The 24,859-nt window shown below is 42.4% G+C and overlaps 1 protein-coding gene across 5 annotated transcripts in view; it reads right to left on the bottom strand.

Moving 5' to 3' along the window:
- Nucleotides 1-24,859, bottom strand: part of IQCH (IQ motif containing H) — a 206,262-nt gene that overhangs the window by 4,876 nt on the left and 176,527 nt on the right. For 2 of the 5 annotated variants that reach the window (XM_032417798.1, XM_032417799.1), the window contains 4 exons: nucleotides 21,184-21,351; nucleotides 12,072-12,194; nucleotides 5,810-5,871; nucleotides 423-531 (listed from right to left, as the gene is read on the bottom strand). In XM_032417798.1, the coding sequence (XP_032273689.1) occupies nucleotides 423-531; nucleotides 5,810-5,871; nucleotides 12,072-12,194; nucleotides 21,184-21,351 (462 nt within the window). Of the gene's footprint in view, nucleotides 1-422; nucleotides 532-5,809; nucleotides 5,872-12,071; nucleotides 12,195-21,183; nucleotides 21,352-24,859 lie in introns of those variants that run through there. The other 3 variants (XM_032417800.1, XM_032417801.1, XM_032417802.1) reach the window with 2 other exon arrangements.

Raw genomic sequence — 24,859 nt, 5'->3', positions numbered from 1 at the left:
CTCAGAACTCCTCTGGTTCTAGAAACGAGGCTTCCCCAGGAATCCTTGGTCAGACACTGCATTATCTGAAATGTAAGTAGGTTACATTCAGGATTTTTGGTGGTGACAGTCTCTGTTTTGGTTTCATTGTGACACTTCAGCTTCACCTCTGATCTCAGAGAGCCGTGTTGTCTTGTAAACTGGGTTTGAAAATGGCAGCAACTTAAAACAAGTCTACTATATTTCAAAGAAAAAATTTCAAACTATTAAATTTAACTAACAGGTTCAGTGGGAACCTTATAATATTGACCTTGTACATTATAAGATATGTACTGCTTCACAATTAAAAAAAAATGGTTTAGCACTTGTTTACAATACAGCATGAGGTATTTTCAGTCCTTGTATAGAAATTAACCAGAATCGTTAGTTAATTAACACCTCACCTTAAAATTGGTCTCGCCTTGCATATTAGGTGCTGATATTTCTTGATGGATGATGAAGAGATTTCGAGCAAAGGTCATGAGGACCCCCTGGAGATCTTCACCGATTGTTCTGTTAATGATATCCAAACAAATGAGTTTACCAACGATTCCCCTCACATGCTTAAAAACAATCACCCTCTCATTTGTGCCTGTCTGGTGGTGGAATTTAATGAGTATTTTCAATCTCACAAGGTGGCAATCTTCAGGGAGATATGAAAGATGAGGCTCCATTTTAACTTGTCAACAAAGAGGATTTGTGTAATAAATATTTTTTATTAATCAACTTAGCAGAATATAAGAATAGCTTCAGTCATTCCTAGCAAAAGGCTACCACTGAGCTAGGACGATAGTATTAGCTCATTTAAAAAATTGTTGAAATCAGCTTATAAGAGAATTGTTGCTAAATATAATTCATACCTAACAATTTCCTTGCCTACAGAGATATTTGCACCTCGGTATTCTGGAGACTGGGGCTTATTTTCTATTTTATGTATACAAGCAGTTCATTTATGAGTATGCTCCATCCATGTTCCTAGGAGAATGTGTCCCATTCCTGAACAGCCAGCTTTATAAAGCTTTATAAAGCTGAACACACACTTGAAGGTTTCAGAGACAACACTGTGGCCAGTGAACATTCCCAAACAACAGATTGTTGTTAAGTTTTAGCTTTGCAAAACTTTGCAAAACTGCAGGGTTTATCTTCTAGTTATTTTGTGAACTTTCTGTATCAAAGGGGAAAAAATGGATTAAATGAATGGATTGATTTTTAAGAATTGTTCTGTCTTGAGGGTATGAAACTAAAGAGCTGCCTCTTAAGGTAACTGCAAAGAACTTTGGGTTACTTCCTTCCCTGTTGTTGCCTGTAAAATAAGTCATTTTGGAGTGTAAGGCTTAAATGCTTTTGGAATGGCTGCCTTCCAGCCTGATTGGGCTTTCCCATAGGTCAGGCTGGGAGCAGAAAGCTTCCCAGGCCCCAGGCAGGAGACTGTTTGTCCTGCCACTGGCAGTGTGACTTTGGGGAGAAAGCTACTTAAGCTCTCTGGGTTCTTCATTACTTTTTTTCTGAAATGAAGGGATTGGATTGGATTAATGTTTCCAAACTTTTGGAGTTACAGTCCCCAGTGCAAGGACTGCCCACCCTTACTTCTCATAGTTACTGAACATTAGTATCTATTGCCTCTTTTAAGAGAATAATAGCCAAAGGCAACTTCAGTCAATAATTTTTAAAAGTGATTTGTACTTTATTGCCACATAATCAATATGTCAGTATGTATTAGACCCTGGTGCTTTTTTTTTTCTTAAAGATTTTATTTATTTATTTATTTATTTATTTATTTATTTATTTATTATTTATTTATTTAACAGAGAGAGCCAGAGAGTACAAGCAGGGGGAGTGGCAGAGGGAGAAGGAGAAGCAGGCTCCCAGCTGAGCAAGGAGCCCAATGTGGGGCTTAATCCCAGGACCCCGGGATCAGACCTGAGCTGGAGATAGTAGCTTAACCAACTGAGCCACCCAGGTGCCCTAGACCCTGGTGCTTCTTAAAACAGCAGACTCCTAGGGTCTACCTCAGATCAACAAAATCAGATTCTTTGGGTTTGGGATCCAGGAATGTATAGTTTCACTGAAATCCTCAGTTGATTCATATATGTGTGTGTGTGTGTGTGTGTGTATAAATTAATCCACCACCATATGTATATATATGTATATACATATATGATTGAGGCCCATACTTAAAAAAATTAGTGTGTTTGTGTGTGTGTGTATGATCCTGGGTCCACACATGGATTCCTGCCCCCCTTGTCATCTCTCCTCAGCTTCCTGGGGTCCATGGTCCCCAGGTTGTGAACCAAGAGGCTGGATGGACTCTAAGTCCTCTACCCTATTAATTCATTTCTCGAATTTCCTTCATTTTTCCTTCCTTGAAATTTTTTCCTGAATTCTGCTAGTCCCAGAAATATGCCAGTATAAATGGAGTCAGTATGAAGTTATCCTGGCAAAGCCAAACCACAGAATTCTGGTCTGTAAGGTCAGCCCTCTTGGAGCCCTCCCCTTTCCTGAAGAGGTAGCTGACTAACATCTTCGCCTGATGTGAACTGATTGTAACAAAGCCAAACAAAGCCCAGCCAGCTCATGAAAAGCCTCTCCTTAAAGCTCCAGAGAAAACCAACACAAACAACACAAAGAAGAAAAGTTTGTATTAGCTCATCTTTTCTCTTTCAATATGAATTCTAGAAAACAAAGACTCTGTCTGGTCATTGTCTATTAAATCATCTGTTCTCAACCTCCATGTCCACGTGTTAGTGCAATTCCTGATGTACTAACTGTAATTCCACCCGTTTATTGCACAGTCAAGAAAGTACAGCTGCATGCAAGTAAGAATTTTGGGGATAATCCCGAATCCTACCTAATACTCAGAAGAAGTAAATTAATAAAGTTGGTACAAACTTGCACAGGTAGTGATGCAGTTCACAGAATGATGAGAATCTCTTCCATAATAGGGTTCCCTACATAAGGTAGCCGTATGGTATTGGAAAAGCACACCAGATTCAGGGTCCAGAGACACAAGCTACTGTGTGATACTGGTAAACCACACCCCTGCTTGAAGACCTAGTTTCCTTTCTACACCATGAGAGTCTGTTAATCCTCAGGGTCCTTCCTTGCTTCAACATTCTCTGGTTCTGTGGCTGCAGGAAGGGATGAGAAGGATGATATAGGAAATAGTAGACAAGGCTCTAGAGTCTTCAAGAGACCCATGTCAATCAACAGTGCCCTTTCTGTAGGACACGTGAGTAGCAGTACCATCTAGAAGGTACACCGTTAGGAGTATGGCCACCAGCAAAGCTGGCCTGCGGGTCAAGGCATTCGTGCTTCAAATCTCAGGAGCAGGATTAAGGATGGTTGGGTGAGCCCCTCTTTGTCACCAGTCTAATTACTCATTCTGTAGGCTTCAGCATCAAACCAACTTTGCTGCTCCATCAGTTTGATGATTGGGGAGTTCCTTTTTCACATAAGTCTCAGAAGTCTCCTAAATTCCCTGATGTTGTCCTCTTGCCTGTCTCCTCTGTGCCCAAGTACCCACTTGGATAAGTCTTCCTGTGGCCCCTACTGTGGGAAATCAGCCTCTGCCCTGTTAACATTAATTATCCCTGTCTCACCTGTCAGTTCTAGGACACAAATTCTTCTCCTGCAAGTCAGCCTCTGCTGGGTTCTGCTTCATGCCGACAGGCTTTCTTCGTGCCATCCCCTTGCCGGCCTGGGTCTGTAAAAGCAGCCTCTTCTTTGAGCTCCTATAGTTGTGCTCCCCACAACTAACTCTCTGGATATCCTTTCACTCTTTGTAATTGACCTTTCCTGATGCTGTGAGCTGGTTGCTCCTTGGGATGATCTCCTGGCACCTGAACTCCCTGGGTATGTGGTTCCCTGGCTGCTCTTGTCCCTCCACCTGAAGGGTCCTATCCCTCCCAGCCTGATTCCAAGCACATGAGGGGTTGTGTCTTTCCAGTCCTGGCCCAGCTTGTTCTTTGCAGTTTACCTTTCATGCCAGCCAGTACTGGTAAGGTAGGGTTCATGTTTCTGTGTTCTCATTTCTAGTTCTTGTACTTAACTAACCCATCTGTCTGAATTCCTGGGCTTAGACATGTACTTGGACCTGGAACTTTACCTGCTTAATTAGACTCATAATTCTGGAAAATACAAAGTTCTCATCCCCCAGCTTGCCAACTTTAAATCCACTGACTGCTTGGTTCTCCCAGTCTCCGTAACTGCCTGGTGGCCTATGTCCTGCCACAGCCCTGGGCATATTAACTAATTTACTTATTCACTGACTGTGCACCCACCACCACATCAGCTTCATGAGAGCAGGGACTTGTCCTTTGGTCCAGTGCTATATGCCTACACTTAGAACTGTTCCTGGCACACTGATAAAGTGCCTTTGAATTTTCTGATAGTGAGGGTAGGGCAGGGAGGGAGTTGAGGGATAGAACATCACTGGGAAGCAAAGGGTAGCTCATTCCCTGCACATGCACAGAGGTGTCCCCGGCTCTATTCTCCTCCTGGATGTGAATATCCAGGCAGAGAAGATGAATGTGTACTTGTTGGGGTGCTCTGTCTCATTCCTGTTGCTCTCCTGGCAGTATAAAAAAAGAGTGGGGAAGAGAGCCTAAAATAAGCAGTGAAGGGACTCTTCTGACATGACCCAGTAAATTTTACATGTTTATGGGGTCTTGGGGAAAGGTGGGTACTGGAGGGGATGACTCAGCCAACCAGCTCTCCACCCAAGTGAAGAGAAGCATTTAAGACTGTAAACACTAGATTAAAGTGTTAGCCACATTCGGGCTACAGAGGGGGAAGAAACCAAAACATTTGCATGAGTTCAAAGGGATCGATGAGGCTGAATATGACTGCACTGACGATGGCCTGTTGTAACGGACAATGCTGTGCTAAAACAAAGGACGGCACTTTGGAAAGGGGAGTTGAGACCTGTCCTGTGCCTATCTTTGCCCATTTCAGTGTGCAGCTCTTGGGACCAGTTTCTAGGGGACTGAGCACCTAGGGGGAACTGAGGCTGCTCAGGACATTGATGCTTAGTAGAGGAATTGGCTCTTATTTGGTGTTTCATGAGACCAGATCTTAGTGTGTATAATCCTTTCAATGTGAGGCCGCAGTGTCTACACTAGTGTGGAAGTCAGAAGGAAGAGAAATACAGGGCAGAAACGGTTTCCCAGTAAGTTAAGATAATTTAAAGATGTCTAACGGCCATATTCCAAGATATGAAATAAGATTATGTCTCTAAAGTATGAATCCTAGATCAGAAGACAAATTTGCTAGCTCTCCAGATTATGCTGGGGAGAAATTTGCAGGAAATAGGAAACAGAGCAGCCTCCTGAGTGCTGCTAGCAGGACTCTTCTTAGCATACATGCATCAGGGCTGAAATTGGAGCTGAGGAGGAGCTATAGACCCTGCCTTTCGGGGGAGCATCTTGCCAAGTCACCAGAGCACTTTTCTAAGCATGCCAGAATGACAACTGCCCTTCTACAATATGGATGTTGGAGCTGGTTCCTCCTCAGTCAGATTTATTGTGCCTTGTATGTGTATGTGTTTGGGTGTAGTATGTTGTTGGAACTAGCCTCTTTCCCATCAATTTTGGATAATTAATCAGTTATATTTATGAACTCCCACTGACACATCTAAAGTCACTTTATGAAATACTTAAAGATCTAAATAAAACAAGATAGACTTCCAATAAATCAGGATGCTGATTAAAATGCATGAGAAGCATCATTCTTATTGGTTGTTATAGTCTGTTTTTGTAGCTTATCGCATCTCACAGACGCACTTCATACTCACAACATTCCCAACTTGTCTCTCTTCAGGTGTTCATATAATATAAAAATAGTTCCTTGTCTGTCCTAGAAAATTTGAATGGGGAGAAAAGAAATAGCATATTATCTTAGAAGCAAAGAAAACATACTGCACTAAGACCACTGAGACTGATTGGAATTAAAATCCAGAGCTACCTTCAAATATTATGAAAAGCATGTTTGGAAAAAGCTGTCTCCAGAATACGGAGTAGCTATGATCTGGGACGGTGTTGTTGCTGTTGTTAATTGAGATATAATTTATATATAACATTGTGTAAGTTTAAGGTATACAAAGACCTCGATATGATACATTTATATATTGTGATATAATTACCACTGTAGCCTTAGCTAACACTTCTATCACGTTTTATAATTATCATTTCTTTTTTGTGGTGAGGACATGTAAGATCTAGTCGCTTTGCAGTTTTGAAGTATTTAATACAGTATTGTTGACTATATGACTATGCTGTGCATTAGATCCCCAGAACTTATTTATCAACTAGTTGCAAGTTTGTACCCTTTAACAGTATCTCTGCAATTTCTCTACTTCCCAGCCTGATAACCACCATTCAACTCAGTTTCTGAGCTCAGCTTTTTTAGTTCCAAATATAAGTGATATCATACACTGTCTTTGTTTGGCTTATCTCACTCAGCATAATGCCCTCAAGGTCCATCCATGTTGTTGCAAATGGCAGGATTTCCTTCATTCTCATGACTGAATGATATTCCATCATATATATATCTATCACATTTTCCTTATCCATTCATCCATCAGTGGACACTTAAGCTGTTTCCATGGCTTGGCTATTGTGAATAATGCTGCAATGAACATGGGGGTACAGATACCTCTTTGAGATACTGATTTGGTTTCCTTCAGATATATGCCCAGATGTGGAATTGCTGGATCATATGGTGGTTGTATTTTCAATTTTTTGAGGGACCCCTACACTGTTTTCCACAGGGGCTGAGCCAATTTGTATTCCCACCAACATTCCCAAGGGTCCCCTTTTCTCCATATCTGCAGCAAAACTTGTTATCTCTTGTCTAGGCCAGGGTTTTTTTGAAATATGATCCTCAGAACACCTGCATCAGAATCATCAAGTGTGCTTGTTAAAAAGGCATTTTCATAGGCATCATCCAAACTCAAGATCTTTGGGAGAGAATCTGCCTTTTAGCTCACTTCCGGGGTGGTTCTCCTGCAAATCAAAATCTGAAAACAACTATTCTGAGAGCAATGGGTAAAAATAAATTTGTTGTGTGGAAAATAATTTGTATTTCAATGGAAAACTGTATGTGGTCTATGGCACACCCTATTGCCTTGATTCTGTGGGAGATATTTACAACTCTGTAAGTCCTAAGTGACTGAGAGACAAATTCTCTCCAGTCTGGGAAAGGTTCAGTTGATTTTCCTCACCTGCTCCCCTTGTGAAAAAAACAGTTTTCTCTCCATTTGCATATCCATTTCAGTATTCCTGACCTATAAAGGTGTCTGGGTTTTTTGGATTCTTTTTTATACTGGTTATAAGATCTGTCTAATTTCTCTGTTTAGTAAAATATCATGTTTTTATTTTTTGCATCCATATGAGAGGCATGATTTTATCTTTTTTTGAAAACTATTCTTTAAATAGTTTTTTCCAAATAAATAAAAAGTTAACACTGGAGTTGTCCAGTAGTGGAAATGGCTGCCCTGTGAAGTAGTGAACTCCTCATCATGGGATGTCCAAAAAAGAACTATTTTTGAGATTTGATAAAAGAAACTACATGCCAGAATTAAGACTGCTTATTGACTCCTCATTTTGTCAGGAAACATGGGCTTTAGGACAGGCATTGGATTAGAACAGCTGGCTGCACATTAGAAGCATCTGAGTGCTTTAAAAAATATAATGCCTCAGCCCTACCTCCAGAAATACTGGAGTGGACTTTTGAAGTACAGTGTCACGCTGAGCCATATTTGAGCCTCAGGCAAAGGAAAAATTAGTATGTTTTAGTTTAAAATTATGATATTTTGTTGGCCATGGATTTTTTTGCATTAATTTTGATTTTTCAAATAATGCATTACAATATTTTTATCTTTATTACTGAGTATTTTTTGTGCTCCCTTAAATTCTGTGCTCTGAGTACGGGTCTCACTTGCCTCATCCTAATCCCAGGCCCGCTTGGCCATCTGTACTTCTTAAAGCTCCTCACTCGGGTCAGTCTAATGGGCAGCCAGAGTTGAGAACCACTGATTAGATGATCTGTAAGGTATCCTGCATCCGTTTCCGTGCTGCCCAATATGGTAGCCACTAGCTACATGGGACTACTGAGAATTTGAAATATGAGTAGTCCAAATTGAGATGTGCTGTAGCTTTCAAAGGCTGGGTATAAAAAAATGTAAAATATGTCATTAATAACTTTTATACTGATTACACATTGAAATGATACTAGTTTTCTGTTTGGGGAGCATCCTTTTCTTGATACTGATTTCTGAATCAATCAGCTAGGCTACGTGATGCTGCAATAATTTAAAAAAACCGACTCAATTCTTAGTTGTTTATAACAACAAATGTGTGGTTCTTGCTTGTACCCCATTTCCTACATGAGCTGGCATGGGTCTCTGGTCACTGTTGGTACACCCAGGGACCCAGGCAAAGGGAGCTCTGTCTCAGTGTGCTTCCATGATTTCTAAAGCAGGAAAAAGGACATGGCGACTCATGAAGTAGTTCTTGAAGGCTTCTGCATAGAAAGGACATGTATCACTTCTGCTCATAGTTCACAGGCCCAAGGAAGTTACATGGCCATACTTGACTTCAGGGAGAGCGCTGAGGAAGTATAAGCCTGGTATGTGCCTAGAAGGAGGAGAATCAGAACATTTGTGAAAAGTCCTAATGATCACCACTGTGGCAGTACCCTGGCCTGAGGAAATGATCACTGGTGGTTGTGGAGCTATTTAGGACCATGGCACACTGCCTATGTGTGTGTGAGACCAGCCCTGCCCCACACTGTCGCTGGCAGTAAACATGACACTTTTCTCCATATGGCTTTTCATTACAACTTCATTTCATTAGGAAACCAGTGGGGGTATTCTGTCGCATTACAGAAATACCAAGAACGAGACCCACCAAATTGCTTACAAACTCCGGAATGCTTCCTTCCAATATTCAGCAAGGAAAATACACTCGTGAGATGTTGTTATTTCCCTTTTTTCCCCTTCAGAGTTTGGACGAGAAACATTGGAAATTCTGTGATCATAATGGGAAGAAAGAGAACAAGGACTTTGGAGGATTCTTTTGGTAATATTGACAATGATGTATTATTAACGTTCCTTCTTTTTCTGGAAAGAGCACCCACATTAAATTTGACCAAGAATGGCAGCTGGTAGCAGAGGCTACACTCGTCTTTTTAGACTTAGCATAACTCATGGAGGCAATAATGGTTTAGAGAAGTTAAGTATTAAGCACAGCTTTTTCCCCCTCTTTTGTAAGGTAGAGAGAGTTGGGGGCTACAGAGAAGTTTGTGTTCCTTTAGCTGAAGAATACATAAGGGGTGCCTAGATGGAATATTTATTTGAAATTATTCCCAGTATTCCTGGACTGGATTGGTAATAATATTTTAGAAATACAAATAGTTCTTAGGGGGAAAAATATACATAGAGGACACCCTTCGTGTAAGAGAAAGAATCATGTTTGACTTTATGGATTCAAATGTTAGTTCCACAAAGTGCCTGGCTGTGTGATCTTGGGAAAGTGCTGACACTCTTTGAGCTTAAATTCCCCAGTGTAATCTGGCAGAAATAATAGCTTCTTACAGAAGAGATGGGAAAGTTGAGGTGGTAATGAAGTTAGTGCTTCGCTTGGTGGCCAGCACAGAGTGGGTGCTCTGCAGATGCCGATTTATCACCTGCCTCTTCAGGAAAAGGCAGTTAAGAGAACAAGAGGACAGTTCAGACCAGGAATGGATCTTGGGATTGGAAAAGACGAGAACCCGTATCAGGAAAACTGGAGCAAGGATATTGTTGGAGAATTTCCAATGACTCCTTTACCTCACCTTAGAGTTTTAGGACGTCATACTTTTCATCTCTGACTCTTTTCTTGTACTTTCTTTTTATTGTTTTTTCTTTTTCTTTCTCTTTGTCTGCACCTCCCCCCTTTTGGTAGATTCTTTCTGTGTTTGGATTTTATCCTCTCTGTTTTCTTCTTCATATTGTTCTGTCCCTCCATTGCCCCCAGTCCATATTTCTCTTTCTTCCCCATTTCCGCTCTCACCCTTTGTGGGGTGTGTAGCACAGGTGACCTAGAGACAGAGCCAGTCATGTTGTGGGCGCCTCTCTGCTCCTTTCTGGCATTCTCCTCACCTTCAGTGGAGCCCCTCCCTCTGCACCATCCGCCGTTCCCCTGGGGTCATAGCAGTCTGTTTTTTGTACTAAAATTTGTTCTTAGAAATGAATCTGGTCGACTGAGAGCCACAACGGTGTAAATAACGTATAAAATTTGGTGCTTTATTTTTCCCAGAAATACTAGAAACTTCAATCAAGTAGAAAGCCTTTAGCCAAAGAAATAAATCTCTAATAATAATTGCAGGAAATAGAAAAATTATGGAGGATATTTTCTTCTGGGCAGGAGACTTTCCCTGCCAAATATGCCTATTCACAGTGCTTGTTCTGCTTTGATATTTTAGAAGAAAATGAAATAAAATAGATTCCGAGAAAGCTAACATTAGATTTAGCCACCTTCTGGCATATGGAAGTGTTTCGGTCTAATCAGTTTGGGGCTAAAAACTATTTAATTCCAAAAGGATTCTGTAGAGCAGATGTAACAATTAATTTCAGGTAAATCAGTTCAATCTGGCTTTTTCATTCTTTCTTATATTTTACCAATTTTAACATAATTTGTAAGGGAATATGAGCTCCTTTATATTTGTTTGCAAACAGCATGAATCAATCTAACCCAAGAGCCTTATGCATTCTGGCGGTGCCCTGCAGTGTGGTGGGATTGCCCAGTGGTAGCTGGGCCATTCTATTCACTGTTGGCCTCGTGCCTAAGGTCTACATGCTTTTCAAGAGCCTATAAAAAGAACTGATCCCTAAAAAATTGTATTTGTTCTCAAGTACGAGGAATGAAAATTAATAAATGTAGAACTGAATGTCTGCAAATTAAAACATTTGATCAGTTGGTTGTTGCTCAATTCTGTCATTATCTACAAATGACTTTTAATATGAGAGGTGACTATATTTTAATATGTGTGCTGTCATGTGGAATTGGTCTTCCACAACTAAGAGTGCATGGGTCTCTTAGCCTTCAGTGTCAGAGATTTGAAAATCTGAATCAAACTGCAAAATCACAAAACTTCCTCAGAGTAACAGGAGTCTCTAGGCACAAAATGGAGGTTCTCGTTTAGGTAGGAGATATTACATCCCGTTTGCCCTCATCCAGCTACATTAAGGATGAAGCAGCTGGAAAGGAACCATCAGTATCATTGACAATAGACCAAACATGGGAACAACTGTTTTTTTGTTTTTGTTTTTGTTTTTAATCAGAACTCCTCCTGGGAAGAAACTACTATATGGAGGTTGAAGGATGTCATGGACTGAATTGCGTGTCCCCTCAGATTCATATGTTGAAGCCCTAACCCCCATGTGACTGTATTGGAAATAGGGCCTTTAAGGAGGTGATTAAGGTTAAGTGAGGTCATAAGGATGGGGCCCTGTTCCAATAGATCTGGTGTCCTTATAAGAGAGGTTACAGAGATACCAGAGATCTCTCTCTCTCTCTCCCTCCGCCATGTTGGGGCACAGCAAGAAAGTGGGCATCTGCAAGCCAGAAAGAGTGCTCTCACCAGGAACCAAATTGGCTGGGTACCTTCTCCTTGGACCTCCCAACCTCCAGAAAGGTGAGAAATAAATTTCTGTTGTTTAAGCCACCCAGTCTGTGGTGTTTTGTTATGGCAGCTCAAGCAGACTGAGACAGAGGATATTCATTTATAAGCAGCTCTGAATGGGGTCAGGCAACTCAGGACATGCTTCAGGATCAAGAGATGGTCCCCCAAACGTCTCCTAAGTCAGGTGAGCTACAGGGCTTTTGCTTTACCAAGGTGGGACCGAGCTGAACTTCCCAGGACCAAGAGCCACCCCCCTGTGGAGCTGCCTCAGGCAGCACTCAGCCTTCCTCTAAATACAGGTTAAACTAATGTTTCAAAAATATCTGTCTGAAGGGACACTGAATTACTAGCTGCCTAGATCACCCCACCTGGGCCAACCATCAGCTGCATACCTCAATGTCATAGCCGATGCCATGGGCCTTACACATTTGCAGGAAAACATAGTGGAAAACCAGCGAGAGATTGTTGTGCTTCAGCTGGGTAGTCATCACTGCATAGCGAATGCTTGCCGATGCCTAGAAAAGACCACAACTGCATATACGACTCTTTATAAGATATGTAAGTAAGCTCTTAACTTTAGAAAAGTTGTAGGTTAACAGGAAAGCTGTGAAGATAATACAGAGGGTTCCTGTCCCCCTCTTGTTAACATTGTGGTACGTTTGTCCCAGGAGGAAACAAATTGCCTCATTACTGTTAACTGAAGTCTGTTCTTTATTTGGATTTCATTAGTTTTTCCTAAATCCCTTTTTCTGTCCCATGATCCCATCCAGGATACCACATTGTATTTAGTTGTCATGTCTCCTTCGGTTCTTTTGGGCTGTGACGACTTCTCAGACTTTCCTTGTTTTTGATGATGTTGACAGTTTTGAGGAGTACGGATCAGGTATTTTATAGAAGGTCCTCTGTTGGTGTTGTCTGATGGTTTTCTCCTGACTAGACTGGTGTAACATGTTTTTTGAGAAGAGGACCGCCATAGGATCACTTCATATCAAGGGTATATGTATCAACATGACTTACCATCGACGATGCCAATTTTGATCTCACCAAGGTCGTCTTTGCCAGGTTTCTCACTATAAAGTTACTTTTACCTGTTTCTGTACTATACTCTTTGGAAACAAGTCACTAGGGGAGTCTGCCTTCTTGAGAGAACCAATGTTAGAATTTTGATGCCAGTTGCTTTCTTTGTTTGAGAAAGTGCCATTCTTTATCTTGCTTGCCTATCAGTGGGAGCTATCCCGAAGAGACTGGTCATGTTAGGCCTGAAGCATTTCAATTATAGTATTTCCTAAAAACATTTAAAATTGAGTACATACAAAAGAAAGTATTGGATCCTGGCAATATTGTAGCATGTCCTTTGTGAGATGTGATGTTTGTCTTTGAAAATCAGCTACGTTTATCCTTGGAGAACTGGAAATTTGGAGAACAGCATGTAGGGCCGTGGCCAACCTTAGGGCATAGAAAGTGAAGGTACCTGGCACAGATTTTGAACTTTGGAGGTCCTTGGGTGTGGGGGCAACCAGGTTCTTGCCCTTGTGCAGTGACTTGGAACAGGAGAAGGAACAGGAGGTGCTGTTGGTCCACGGCTGGCTGCAAGGATCATAATGGCCTGACATTGTCTGTTGTGAAACGTCAAGGCTTGCCCTCTCTATCTCTGAGATAATGCAAAGAACTAGGGCTGACTGAGTGCCCAACAGAAGATGAACATGTTTTCCCTGTCCATATAACACGTAAGCATATACACACTCTTTCTCTCTCTCTCTTTATCAGATTTCACATTCACCTTCTGTGACATATTTCCCCACATATATTGTCTTTTCCTTCAACACTTGCAGAAAATACTGTATCTGATGGTAATGTTTTCAGTACTATTAAGCCTATTCTTCCCATGTATAGGCAGAGTCCACATCTATAAAAATATTAGGCTCCCACAGGCTAATGCATCTTGAGTTGTACATCTCCATTAGTATTGTCTCATTTGGAGCCACTGGGCATTTTGTTTGTGCCAAAAAAAAATCTACTGGACCCTCACATGCCTCACAATTGTACCTTGTGATCACTCTGACCTATCATGGATTGTTCCCCTGGCTGCTTCCCTGACATGACGGGAGTTCTCTGAAGAAGGCAGGCACTGTTTGGCTTCCGAATCCCCAGGCTGGATGTGATGTCCCACAGAGCAGGCATTCAGTGTTTCCTGAACGGAAGAATGGATGGATGCATGCATGTAGTAAGGTACGTCTATAGCACTTCCCTCTGACTGAAGAGACTCTTCCAGTGTAATTCAGGGGATGTCCAGTCAGTGAGTGCTTTGGGGCAGAAGCAGACCCTAGAGAATGACAGGAAATCCCTGGACAATGATAGCTCAGGGCGGTCGTTCCAAGCCTGGCCCCCAATAGGCTATCTTTTGGAGGACAGTGTAGCTCTGGTGGACATGGTGGAGTTATTAGTGGGGTAATAAGAACTGGCTAAGAGAAGTGCTGGCTCAGCTGTTCAGTCAGTCTGGAGGAGCGTGACCACCAGGCCTGCGCACCCTCTCATGGCAGGCTGCGCCATGTTCCTGCCTTCACAATGAAGGCCCAGAAGCCTGAGCTTTTGCATATGGAAGAGAACTGTAAATACTCTGGAATTCCATTGTGGTTACTGAGCATGTAATTGCGTGGTGATTACCATGAATTCACAAGATAGTTCCAAGGTTATTTTTGTCTTTTAAACTTGTCTTATGCTGCCATAGGATATAAACTAGCAAGCCCAAGACTAGGCCCCAGTCAGCGAGGGAGAGAGGTAGGCAGGCCTCTGGCAGCAGGAGCCAGCTCATCGCTGTGTATCTTGGCTCCAAAGCTCACTGTCTAGTATTGCTGGACAACAAATAAGGACAGGCCATCCTGAGGTTTCTTCTCTACAGAGACAAACTGCAGTTCCCCCTTCTCCCAGACCTGGGATTAAAATTCATAAAGAGTCTGAAAGAAAAGCCAGGATATTTGCTGTATGTCTCCAAGCTATGTCTTTTCCATTACCATTGCCATCCTACTCCAGAGCTTTATGGCATGGACAGCTGCTTCTCCTTCCTACTTGGGAGGCGGGAATGCAAGCAGAATTCTGTGGTGGAAAAGTTATATGGAGTCAGAAAGACTGAAGTTCAAAACCTGAATGACCTTGAATGTGTCATTTAACTGCTCTGACTTTTGGTGATTAAATAAGCACGTAGCACAGCACCTGGCACCTGATAAATGGTAGCTATAAATATTGTTGCTCTTTCTTTGAAAGTGTCTACAGGGCTCGGAGCATTTTGGACCTCCACTAAATATAATTTCCTAGGCTGTTCCTTCCCCCCACTGGTACCTGGGATTCTAAGCATTACCACAAGATTGTTTCTCAGACCCAGGTTGGTCAGTGCTCAGAACTCTTCAGTGTCTCCTCCCTGCCTTCAAGATGAAATCCAGACACCTGGCTTTGTGTGCAGACTCTCCCGCACTGGTTCGGGGGATTGCTCCAACCATTTCTCCCACTTCGTCCTTCCCAAATTCTCTGCCCCAGCCCACCTGGTTCATTGCTAGCTCCTCACAGACCATGGGCTCTATTCAGCCTTTGTCTCTTCTGCTGGGGAGGTCTCCTTTCCCTCATCACTTAGTGACTGCCCTAGTCTATAAGGCCAGGCCAAATTCCCTCTTTCTAGTAAGTGTCCCCTGTCTCTGCCAGTCCCAGTCCACAGTCCTTTCTCCTATGAACTCCAGGAGCAGGTTGAGGGGCTATCACTCAATGGTGCTGAAATGAGGCCTTGTGGTTTTCCTTGTGTATGTGCTATCTACTTTATATTTCTTTTTAACTCCTCGAGGACAGGGACTTTGTCAAATGTCTTTGTATCCCTGATGCTTGGTGAAATTCCTGGCTTATGTTAACTGCTTAGTAAATGTGTTATAATAATGCCAATGAAGATGAACATACGTGATACACCTACTCTTCTTAGACTTAAGTAACTCCACAGTTTCTACAGGGAAAAACTGTTGATAGTCTAGGGTTGTCTTTTATTCAGTCTGATAGCACAGGTATGACAGTGTTGTCGTGAGGATTAGATGAGTATCTAAAGACCTTAGAACAGTGCCTGGCACAGAGGGAACAGTAAAAAAATGTTAGCGCTTATTATCATTTGTTAAAATAATTTCACAAAGAAGTTATTTAAAATAAAAACCAACCAACCAACCAACTTTTTCATCAGAAAGGGCCTTGAATCAGAATGCTTGAGTTTTGCTACTTATTTAACTTTATGACGTGGGCAGCTCACTTAACTTTGCATAGCCTCAGTTTCCTAATCTGTAAAATGGTTATGATAATTCCTGCCTTATCTATTCCTTGAGATCATCATGGGGATCAAATAAGCTCATGCCAATTTAAAGGATAAAACATTATGCAAATAGAAAACATGTTTTTAAAAGGTTGACTTGTATAATCAACTCTCTTCTGATGGTATAAAATCCATTTAGGTTTGCCAAGGAAATCACAACCTAAATGGATTTTACAGCAGGAGAAGGCTCCTCCGTGACCATCTGTCCCATTCAGTGCTGCGTCTTGGCCTAGCTCAGAGCAGATTAGAAGCCAGTGGATAATGGCAGTATGCCTGGAAACAACCTCATCTCAGAGGGAGACGAAGCTTCCTTTGGAAGAAGAGCTTTCTCTATGGCCTCAACCAGAGACTTCTTTAGGGATGAGCTTAAGCTGTGCTCTGGGGCCAAATCACTGACTCTCAGCCAGTGCCAGGCAGGTTGCTCCGAACAGTGGTCAGACACACAGGCTTTAAAGTCCGGCATGCCTGGGCTTAAATTCTGGCTTCCACTCTTGCTTGCTGAGGGACCTTCCACAAGGTGCTTGACATTTCTTAACCTCAGTCTTCTTATCTAAAAATGAGCATAATAGCCTGGGTGGCTCAGCGTGGATGGCTCAGTCAGCTAAGCATCTGACTCTTGATTTTGGCTCAGGTCTTGATCTCAGGGTCGTGGGATTAAGCCCCGAGTTGGGCTTCATGCTGGGTGTGGAGCCTGCTTAAGATTCTCTCTCCCTCCCTCTGCCCGCACCCCACTCCCCCCCTCAACACAGCACATGCTCTCTCTTAAAAAAAAGGTGAGTATAATAACAACACCTGCCTACATATTGAGTTGTATAAAGATTCATGTAAAGCACTTTGTCACAGTACCTGGTGTAGAATAAAGGCGTAACACATTTTGGATGTTATTATCATGTTATTATATGTATTATAGTTATTTGTTGGCCTATCTGTGTCTTCTGGTAAACTTGGAGTTCTTTGCTGCTTATCCTTACATCCTTTGTGCTTAGGAGAGTACCTGACACAGTATAGGTGTTGAGTAAGTCTGCTGAATTTACTTCTAGCTGGTGCCTGTCGAAAGTATTAACTGATAGCTAAGGTGATGGCTGATGAGGACTTAGGATGAGACTTCTTACAACAATATTACTTATTTCTAAAAGATTTTGCAGGAAAAAACCTTTTAATGAAAGACTGCAGTATGGAGGGATGGGCCCTTGCTGTGTCCCCTTACAGGAGACAGTGAGATGCCCCCCTCAGCACCCCACTGTACATGAGGCTGCCTGGGCTAGGCTTGGTACAGAGAGAGACCTATTTAACAGGCCCCATGAAATCAAATCCCTCAAGAGACCTTGGCAGTCACTTAGCCCTCCTTTATTTTACAAACGAGGATACTGAGGCAGAGAGCGATCAGAATTTATGATCTGTAACTTTCAGACCAGTGCTCTTCAAATTCCCATTGGCTACATTTGGAATGTGTGGACATTTCAGAGGCTAGCCTTTTCTGGTAAAACGGGGAAAAAAATAGAAGAGAAAATATTATTGGTAGAAGTCTAGTCTTATTAAACTACCTTTCTAAATCACAATCTAACAAGAATGCTTCAAGCCAAATAAAGGAAGCTCGAAATACTCCTTTTCACTGGAGAATATAATTTTGCTTCAGCCACAATTTAAATTGATTTAGTTCGGAGCACCAGCACTTGAAGTGTGGAGCATATTCTATTTTCGCCATGATACTTGTTTTGACAGTGATGCATTTCAGTTGACATAGTTGAAATCCTTATGTAATAAATCTCTGCCTGAAAATTAATCATGTTTATAATATTCTGAGAATTAATAACACCCATTGCTCAAATCATTAACTTAAAAAAGGAGCTTCCAAAATCTGTTCTCGGCAGTGAGGGACCACAAATAAATGAATGTTTGATAAAATAATCCAAGTAGCAGTTTAACAAGCGTAAACTTGAATGTGGTCGCAATAACACAGAACTATTGTTTAAAGGTTGGCAGAGGCTGATGAGGTTCTTATTTCAGTTACGAAGCAGGCATCCACATGCATAATGAACTGCTCTCTGAATTATTAATGTGTTGCTTATTTAGCCTCATCTGTCTAGAAGATAACGTATCCTAACTCTAATGAGTGATTGGTTTTGTACATAATTACAGTAGCAGCAGTGGGGAAATGTGTGCCTTCAAAGAAGGAGTTCTAAAAATAAAGTCATAACATAAACTCTGTTGTTGTGGCATTCTATCAAAATCAAACCCGAAGCATTTGAGAATTCATAATAAATTACAGGAGACAGAATCATTATTAACATCATAATTTAACACAAAAGGTTTTACTTAATCATTCATTACAGATCGTGTGCTGTTAAAATGCTTATAAATGACATGGGTTGTTTTAAGATGTTTGCAGATATGGTCCCTTTTGGCCACTTGCCCACCTGTAGTGCGGAGGGTCCGCAGAGAGAGAGGAGGAGTAAAAACAATCGAAAAGGATAGTGCTTTATCCTCATTCTGACAGAATGTTAACTAAAAGTTTAAAATGTTGTTAGGTAACTCGTTTTCTTTTCTAAAACATGCATGTCTGGGACTCATCTGACTTGGTTTCTGACTTCAAGTGGTTAATTGTGGAGGACACTGGGGCAGAAGCCCATGCACTTGGCCCGACTGGCTCTAGATGACAGTTCTTCGCCACCTGTTTCTGACTTGGGACAAGAGCTCTTTGTAGAGCCCAGAAGAGTCTTTGCTTCCCCCCTGCACAGCAGATTATTTAAAGGAATAGGCTCAAAGCAGAAGCATTTTGTAGGCATTAGTCCTGAATGCGCCCTCTTTATCTTTATGGGTATGTCAGTGCCTTTCCTTTTTCTTCAGTCTTCAAAGGGGGCTGTCAGCTGACTGATTATAAACCTGATGGCATCACAGCCTATCCACACCTGTTCAGGAAGCTTTGGTTTGGTTGTAAATTGCATTGTGTGTGCAAGTATGGATGCTTCTTTTAAAAATGGCCTATCCCGTGTGTACGCATGCATGGGAGCCCGCGCATGCACACATGCACAGTGGCACCAGGGTGAGAACATCATTTATCTTTCTAAAGCCACAAGCACTTTCAATTTATCCGTACATCAGAAAACCTGCATAGCTTTCCTTTAGTAGTGACTGTAGAGACATTTGAATTATTGAAGATCATAATGCTTCCCTCTTGAGTGTAGGCAATTCCTAGAAGTGTTTAAGACTCTTGATCACAGGAGAATTCCCGTATGTTGCCTGTAGCTAGGATTGAAACCTATAGGCAAGATGGGGAAAATGGGAGAGTGCTTCTAATTCAGAGTACAACTTCTGCTTATAGCCTTCTGAAGCAACATACTTAAATGTAGCAAATTGTCTTGGAAAGTCTTGAATTGAATACTAACTCAGCTTCCAGCTTCCTTTTAGAAATGGCATGGAGTTAGGTTTGCTAGGCCACAAGGCTCAAGTTTTACTGCTGTCCCTCCAGCCAGCATTGAACTTAGGGTCCTGTAGGTCCCTTTAGTGAGGATGGGGGCCACAGGTGGAGCTGGACCTGGTTGATTCTCAGCGAGGTCCTGGGACCTAATTAAAAGGGACCTGTTCTCCCCCGTCCAACTCTGCTTCTCTCTCTTTTTAAAAAAAGATTTATTTATTTATTTGAGACAGAGAGAGAGAGCATGCGGGCAGGGGGAGGGGCAGAGGGAGAGGGAGAGAGAGAATCTTCAGTAGGCTCCAGGCCCAGCACAGGGCCCGATGTGGGGCTCAATCTCACAACCGTGACACGAGTGGAAATCAAGAGTCGGACGCTTAACTGACTGAGCCACCCAGGCGCCCTCCCCCCCTTTTTAAAAAAAGATTTATGATGTATTTATTTATTTGAGAGAGAGAGCATGCACACAGGGGGAAGGGCAAAGGGAGAGGGAGAGACCAACTCTGCTTCTCAATAAGCAAAGAGATCAAGGGGATTCCAAAGAGGCTCAGCAGAGAGGCAGGAGATACTGCTCTGAAAAAGTATCTCTAGGGTGCTAGCGTGGGTCCTATTAACCACTGAAATTCCTCTTTTATCTGTTTGATATATTAGCATCTCAAGTAGATGTTCATTTGCCAAAAGGGTATGAAGCCCACTATAGGAGAGGTGGAAGAAACCCTCTGGCAAAAGTCAGAGCATCTGTAGCCTGAGCTCCTTTCTGCTTCCATATTCCGTGTATATGAAGGGCCATCTGGTCCACTAGACCCTTGTTCTCCCTTCCCAAAACCAACCTAGCCCACTGTCTCCATGGAGATTTGTATTTTGTTGCCCTGGGTTCTAAGGTTGGTAAACCTCAACCAGCCCCAAGATTGCTGGCTCCAGCCACCCTAGCAATAGGGCTAGTGATGAGATGGAAGGTTGGGGCTGCAGAAAGAGGTAGATCATGAAGGCCCTCCTTCACGCAGCTGGGAAGTTGGGATTTTCCTGAAGATGACAGGAATCATTTCAAAATCATAAGTAGGGGAGCAACATGCTCAGATTTGCTTTTCACCTTGACCATCTTGGCTGTATGTATGGTTAGGCTGAGGGGAGGGACAGCAGGCAAGGAATCTTAGTGAAGAGCAAAACTAAGGCAGTGTCTCTGTGGAGGGAGAGGAGGGGTCAGAGTCGAAGCTAGCATCAACATGAGCTGGTGTTGACTGGATGAGGGGGCGGAGGTGTCCCATCAGCCTCTGGCAGGACCTACCATGAGGAAGTACAGGGGGAGGAGAGATGATGAATGCAGTTTGAGACAGCTTGACCCTGAGGACTCTAGGGAAGTTCTGTAGAATGGTGAATCTGGGAGTCTGGAGCTCAAAAACAAGATTAGAGCTAGAAAAATACGGGTTTTGTCAGAAGTTGCTGGTAGTTGAAGAACTTGTCCAGGGCTTGGAGATGAGAAGAAATGGAAGGAAATGTCCCAAGAGACCCACCCTTGAAAAAACCCATGCTCTTTCATCCCTCCAACATGGTGCCTTCCCTTTCTGGAACGCTCTCTCCCCTTTCCTCTGGCCAATACACTTGTACTCCAGAAACCCGTTTTGGAGAGGCTAAGTGACTTGCCTGAGGTTCTTTCTTCTCTCTATACTCAAAGAGCTGGGCACATAGCCAGAGCTCAGGAAGCGGTGGTTGAGTGTTGCTGAACACCATGGGGCATCAGGAAGCATCTGTTGCTTACCGGCACTGAGAGGGCATTAAGGCAGCTCATTTTCTTCTCTTTCTTGGGAACAAAGGGCACTTTCAGGGTGCTCAGACTGCAATCCAGATGGCCGTTGGTCAGGTATAAGGTGAGCTGAGTCAGGGCCAGCTGGTCACTGTATGAGAGGCTGAGGCCTGTTGCCCACACCTGATTAAAACAGGAACCACAGAAGTGAGGGTGAGATCAACAACCTGGAGAGAAAACTCCAACCAACCCTAACCAGCCCAAACCATGTCAGACCCAACCAAACCAGTGCACACGTGACTGAGTGGAGTAGATGTTTTTGCTTCTGTTTCTACTTCCTTCAACTGAAGGACAGAGCCTCCAATCTGATTCTAATTAGAAGATTGAACATTCTTACGGGAAGTTACAAAAATTAAAACACCTGGCCAAGGTAATCTGTTGGAGATGCCCCCTTCCAAAAGGCTCATGGGGACTTTGATTCTCCCCCCTGTGGTTTGTCATTTTTAGGAGAAGGAAGATGACACTGGTCTTGACCCAGCCAGTCCTTACCCTGTATGAGTTCCCCAGTTGTGCAGTGTTTTCTGTTGAGAAAAATGAGACTGGACAGAAGCTTCAGAGGATGGGGAACTAAAGAGGAGCAGACAGAGGGGAGAAAGAGGGAGTGAATAGGAGAAAAGGGCAGTTTGCTTTGATTTCAGAAAAAGCAGTGCCAGGAAATCTCACTATGAAACTTTAGGGAAACTCATGATTGGCCTGTAAGTCTTAGCGCTCCCCCCATTTGTCATGAGTGTGGGAAAGTCATTTTGCCACCCCACGGTGCCACAGTATCCTCAACTGGGAAATGAAAACTGTGGGAACACCCACCATAGCTGAACAGCAGGGCTATTAGAAGAATACTATGATGCAATAAAAATTAAAAGGCTTTGAAAAATAGACATATGTGAGCAATAAGTTACTGTAAGCCACTCGATAACTAAGTAAGTCCATTAATTCCTTTGACAGATATTTACTGAGCATCTACTATAAACTGGAGATGGCAGAAGTGGGTCATGTGCTACCTCTCTCCTCTCCTGAGGCAGACCATCATCCCTAATTGCCTGTCACCACTCACCCCCACACTGAATATGGAAGCACCCCCAGAATCATCCTCAGTTCAATGCTCAAGGCTAGTGAAGGCAAGTTCAAGGTGATTGTGCTAGTTACTGGAGAGTCAAAGGTAGATGGGCACAGGTCCTGCCACCAAGGAGGGGAAGACAGATACATACATATTCAGTCATTTACAACACAGTGTAATACATGATATAATAAAGGGAACAAAGTACTACTGAGGCAGAAAGGACAAACTGAGTTTGTCTAGCGAATTTAGGGCTGCATCACGGAGAAGGTGAAATCTGAGCTTTGACAAGCAACACAAATATGACTGGCTCCCATGTATCAAGTCCCAAGTGCCAGGTGCTTCCCAAACATCTCAGATCTTTATAATAACCTAAAAAATAACAGTCCCATGTCATAGATAAAAAAAACACAGGTTCAGAGAGATACCTAGGTCCACACAGCCCGGAAGTGGCAGTGCTGGGATTTGAATCCAGTTCTCTCTGGCACCAAGTCCATCCTTTCCCCATTCCCTGCTGGCAGAGATGGCACTGATCTGAGCCCAGCCATTCCTCAACTGTACTAGTTTCCCAGTCACATTAAAAGCTAAAGTTGCAGAGGGTGAAAACATGCCCTTGTTTACTATAATCCATGCCATGAGAGTGTCTTGTGGAGAAAACATGAAGTATTGTATTTCTGGAGTATGCTGTAATTAGCAGTAACGCATTTTCACTGTAGGAAGTTGGAAATGAACACATTTTCATGAAGACTTGATTAAACATTTTTTCCTCTTAGAAGGCCTCCATGTGCCCCACACACCAACTCTATATGTTAAAATACATAGTACATCTGCCCTAGAGTGGACTCCTCTCAAACAAATCTAGCAGTGAGTGACTTGAGTAAGCATTGAATGTAAATGGCATCATTATAAGGATATTAAGAGGTCAAGCTGTCAAGGCCCCTTGCTAAACTGAAGCTAATTTCAGGAGTCATATTTGCACAGTAATGCCCTTTTATAATAGCAAATAAATCACATTTGCAACAATTGTTAAAAACTAACTGCCAAGTATCTGTTGCAGTTGTAAATATCCTATTTGTCAACTTAAATATTTCCTGCTGTATGGCATAAAATGCAAATCAGATGGGGACAGTTACTTTTTCTTAGTAGGAGAAAGTAAACTTGCTGTTCTTGCATGTCAGGCATTCTTTTTTTTTTTTCAGAGCTTCTCTTTTGATGTTTTCATGTCCTTGATAAAAGGGAAATGTATATAACCAACATTAATATTTATGTTAATAATATTAATGTTTTGGGGATGAGGATTTTTTAAAACTTAATTCCAGTATAGTTCACATACAGTGTTACATTAGTTTCAGGTGTACAATATAATGATTCGACGCTTCCATTCATCGCCTGGTGCTCATCATGACCAGTGCACTCGTGGTGATCAGGATTTTAATGGGAAGGCAGCACAGTGTAGAGGAAGAGTGAGAACCAAGGAGTAAGCCTAACTCTGGCCCTCACAAATAGTGTAAATTTGACCAAGTTATTTAAACGCCCTCAATCTCAGTATCCTTGAGTGCGAAAGGAGCAAATGATAATACCTACCACACATATAATACCTACCACACATTTACTTTGAAAACAAAATAAATGCACCTAAAATTGCCTTACAAATGATAAAGTTCAGTACAAATGTTATTTCTGATTACTAAGCATTTCCTTGAGGAGTAGGATCTTAGGAGACACATTTTCAGTTGCTTGTGTGGCTATTAGATTGCCCCATTTAATAACTGTTTTCCCCATCCATGATCGATGTACTCAACCTCACAACAACTCAGTCCAGTGGGTGGTTAGATTTGGGCAAGGCTGGTATTACTCTGTCTCCATTTGACCAATGAGGATACTGAGATCAAAAAGTGACTTCATGGTTTGCTTAAGATTATAGAGCATGGATCAGAACTCTGTTCTTTCTAGAGTCCCAGTACTTTTGCTTCCCTAGACTGCCCTAAACCCTTGGTTCACAAAAGAAATAGTAGAACAAATTTCGTTAAGCCGTTTCCTCAACAGCAGGCTTGCCTGAATTGCTCAGATAATTGTTCTGTTCTCCATCTGGTTTTTCCATTGAAGACACCGCCTGAGGCATGCTTGTTTTGAGTATAGGGGTTCCTGTCTCCCCCTCTAGACTGTCAGCCCTTTAGGGGAAGCTGATGAGTCTTTGTCTTCCCACAGCATCCTGTGGCTGGGGCAGGGCTTGGCTCACAGCAGGGCACATCACCTCTGATGCCTCATTGTGAACGCCACTCCAACTTTTAAGGAACAGGGTCTAGGTGGGCCTCTAGAAGCTGGTTTCAGATTGCAGTGTAGGAAATATGTACTGAGCATCTCCTCTGTGCCAGCCTCATGCTTTCCCACATACCTCATTTAATCCTATTCTTGATTTTGGATTTCACTGTTAACTTTAGAACCTAATCTCTGTCTGCACTCCATACTCTCTCACAATTTAGATGAGCAGTGATGGTGGCCTGTATAAGGGGCACTGTGAGTGGGGACGGAGATAAGTGGATGGATTTTTATTTTTATTTATTTATTTATTTATTT

Source organism: Phoca vitulina, unplaced genomic scaffold (genome assembly GCF_004348235.1).
Source record: "Phoca vitulina isolate PV1807 unplaced genomic scaffold, GSC_HSeal_1.0 scaffold20, whole genome shotgun sequence".
NCBI classification, from domain to species: Eukaryota; Metazoa; Chordata; class Mammalia; order Carnivora; family Phocidae; genus Phoca; species Phoca vitulina.
This window is presented reverse-complemented; position numbering and strand designations above follow the sequence as displayed.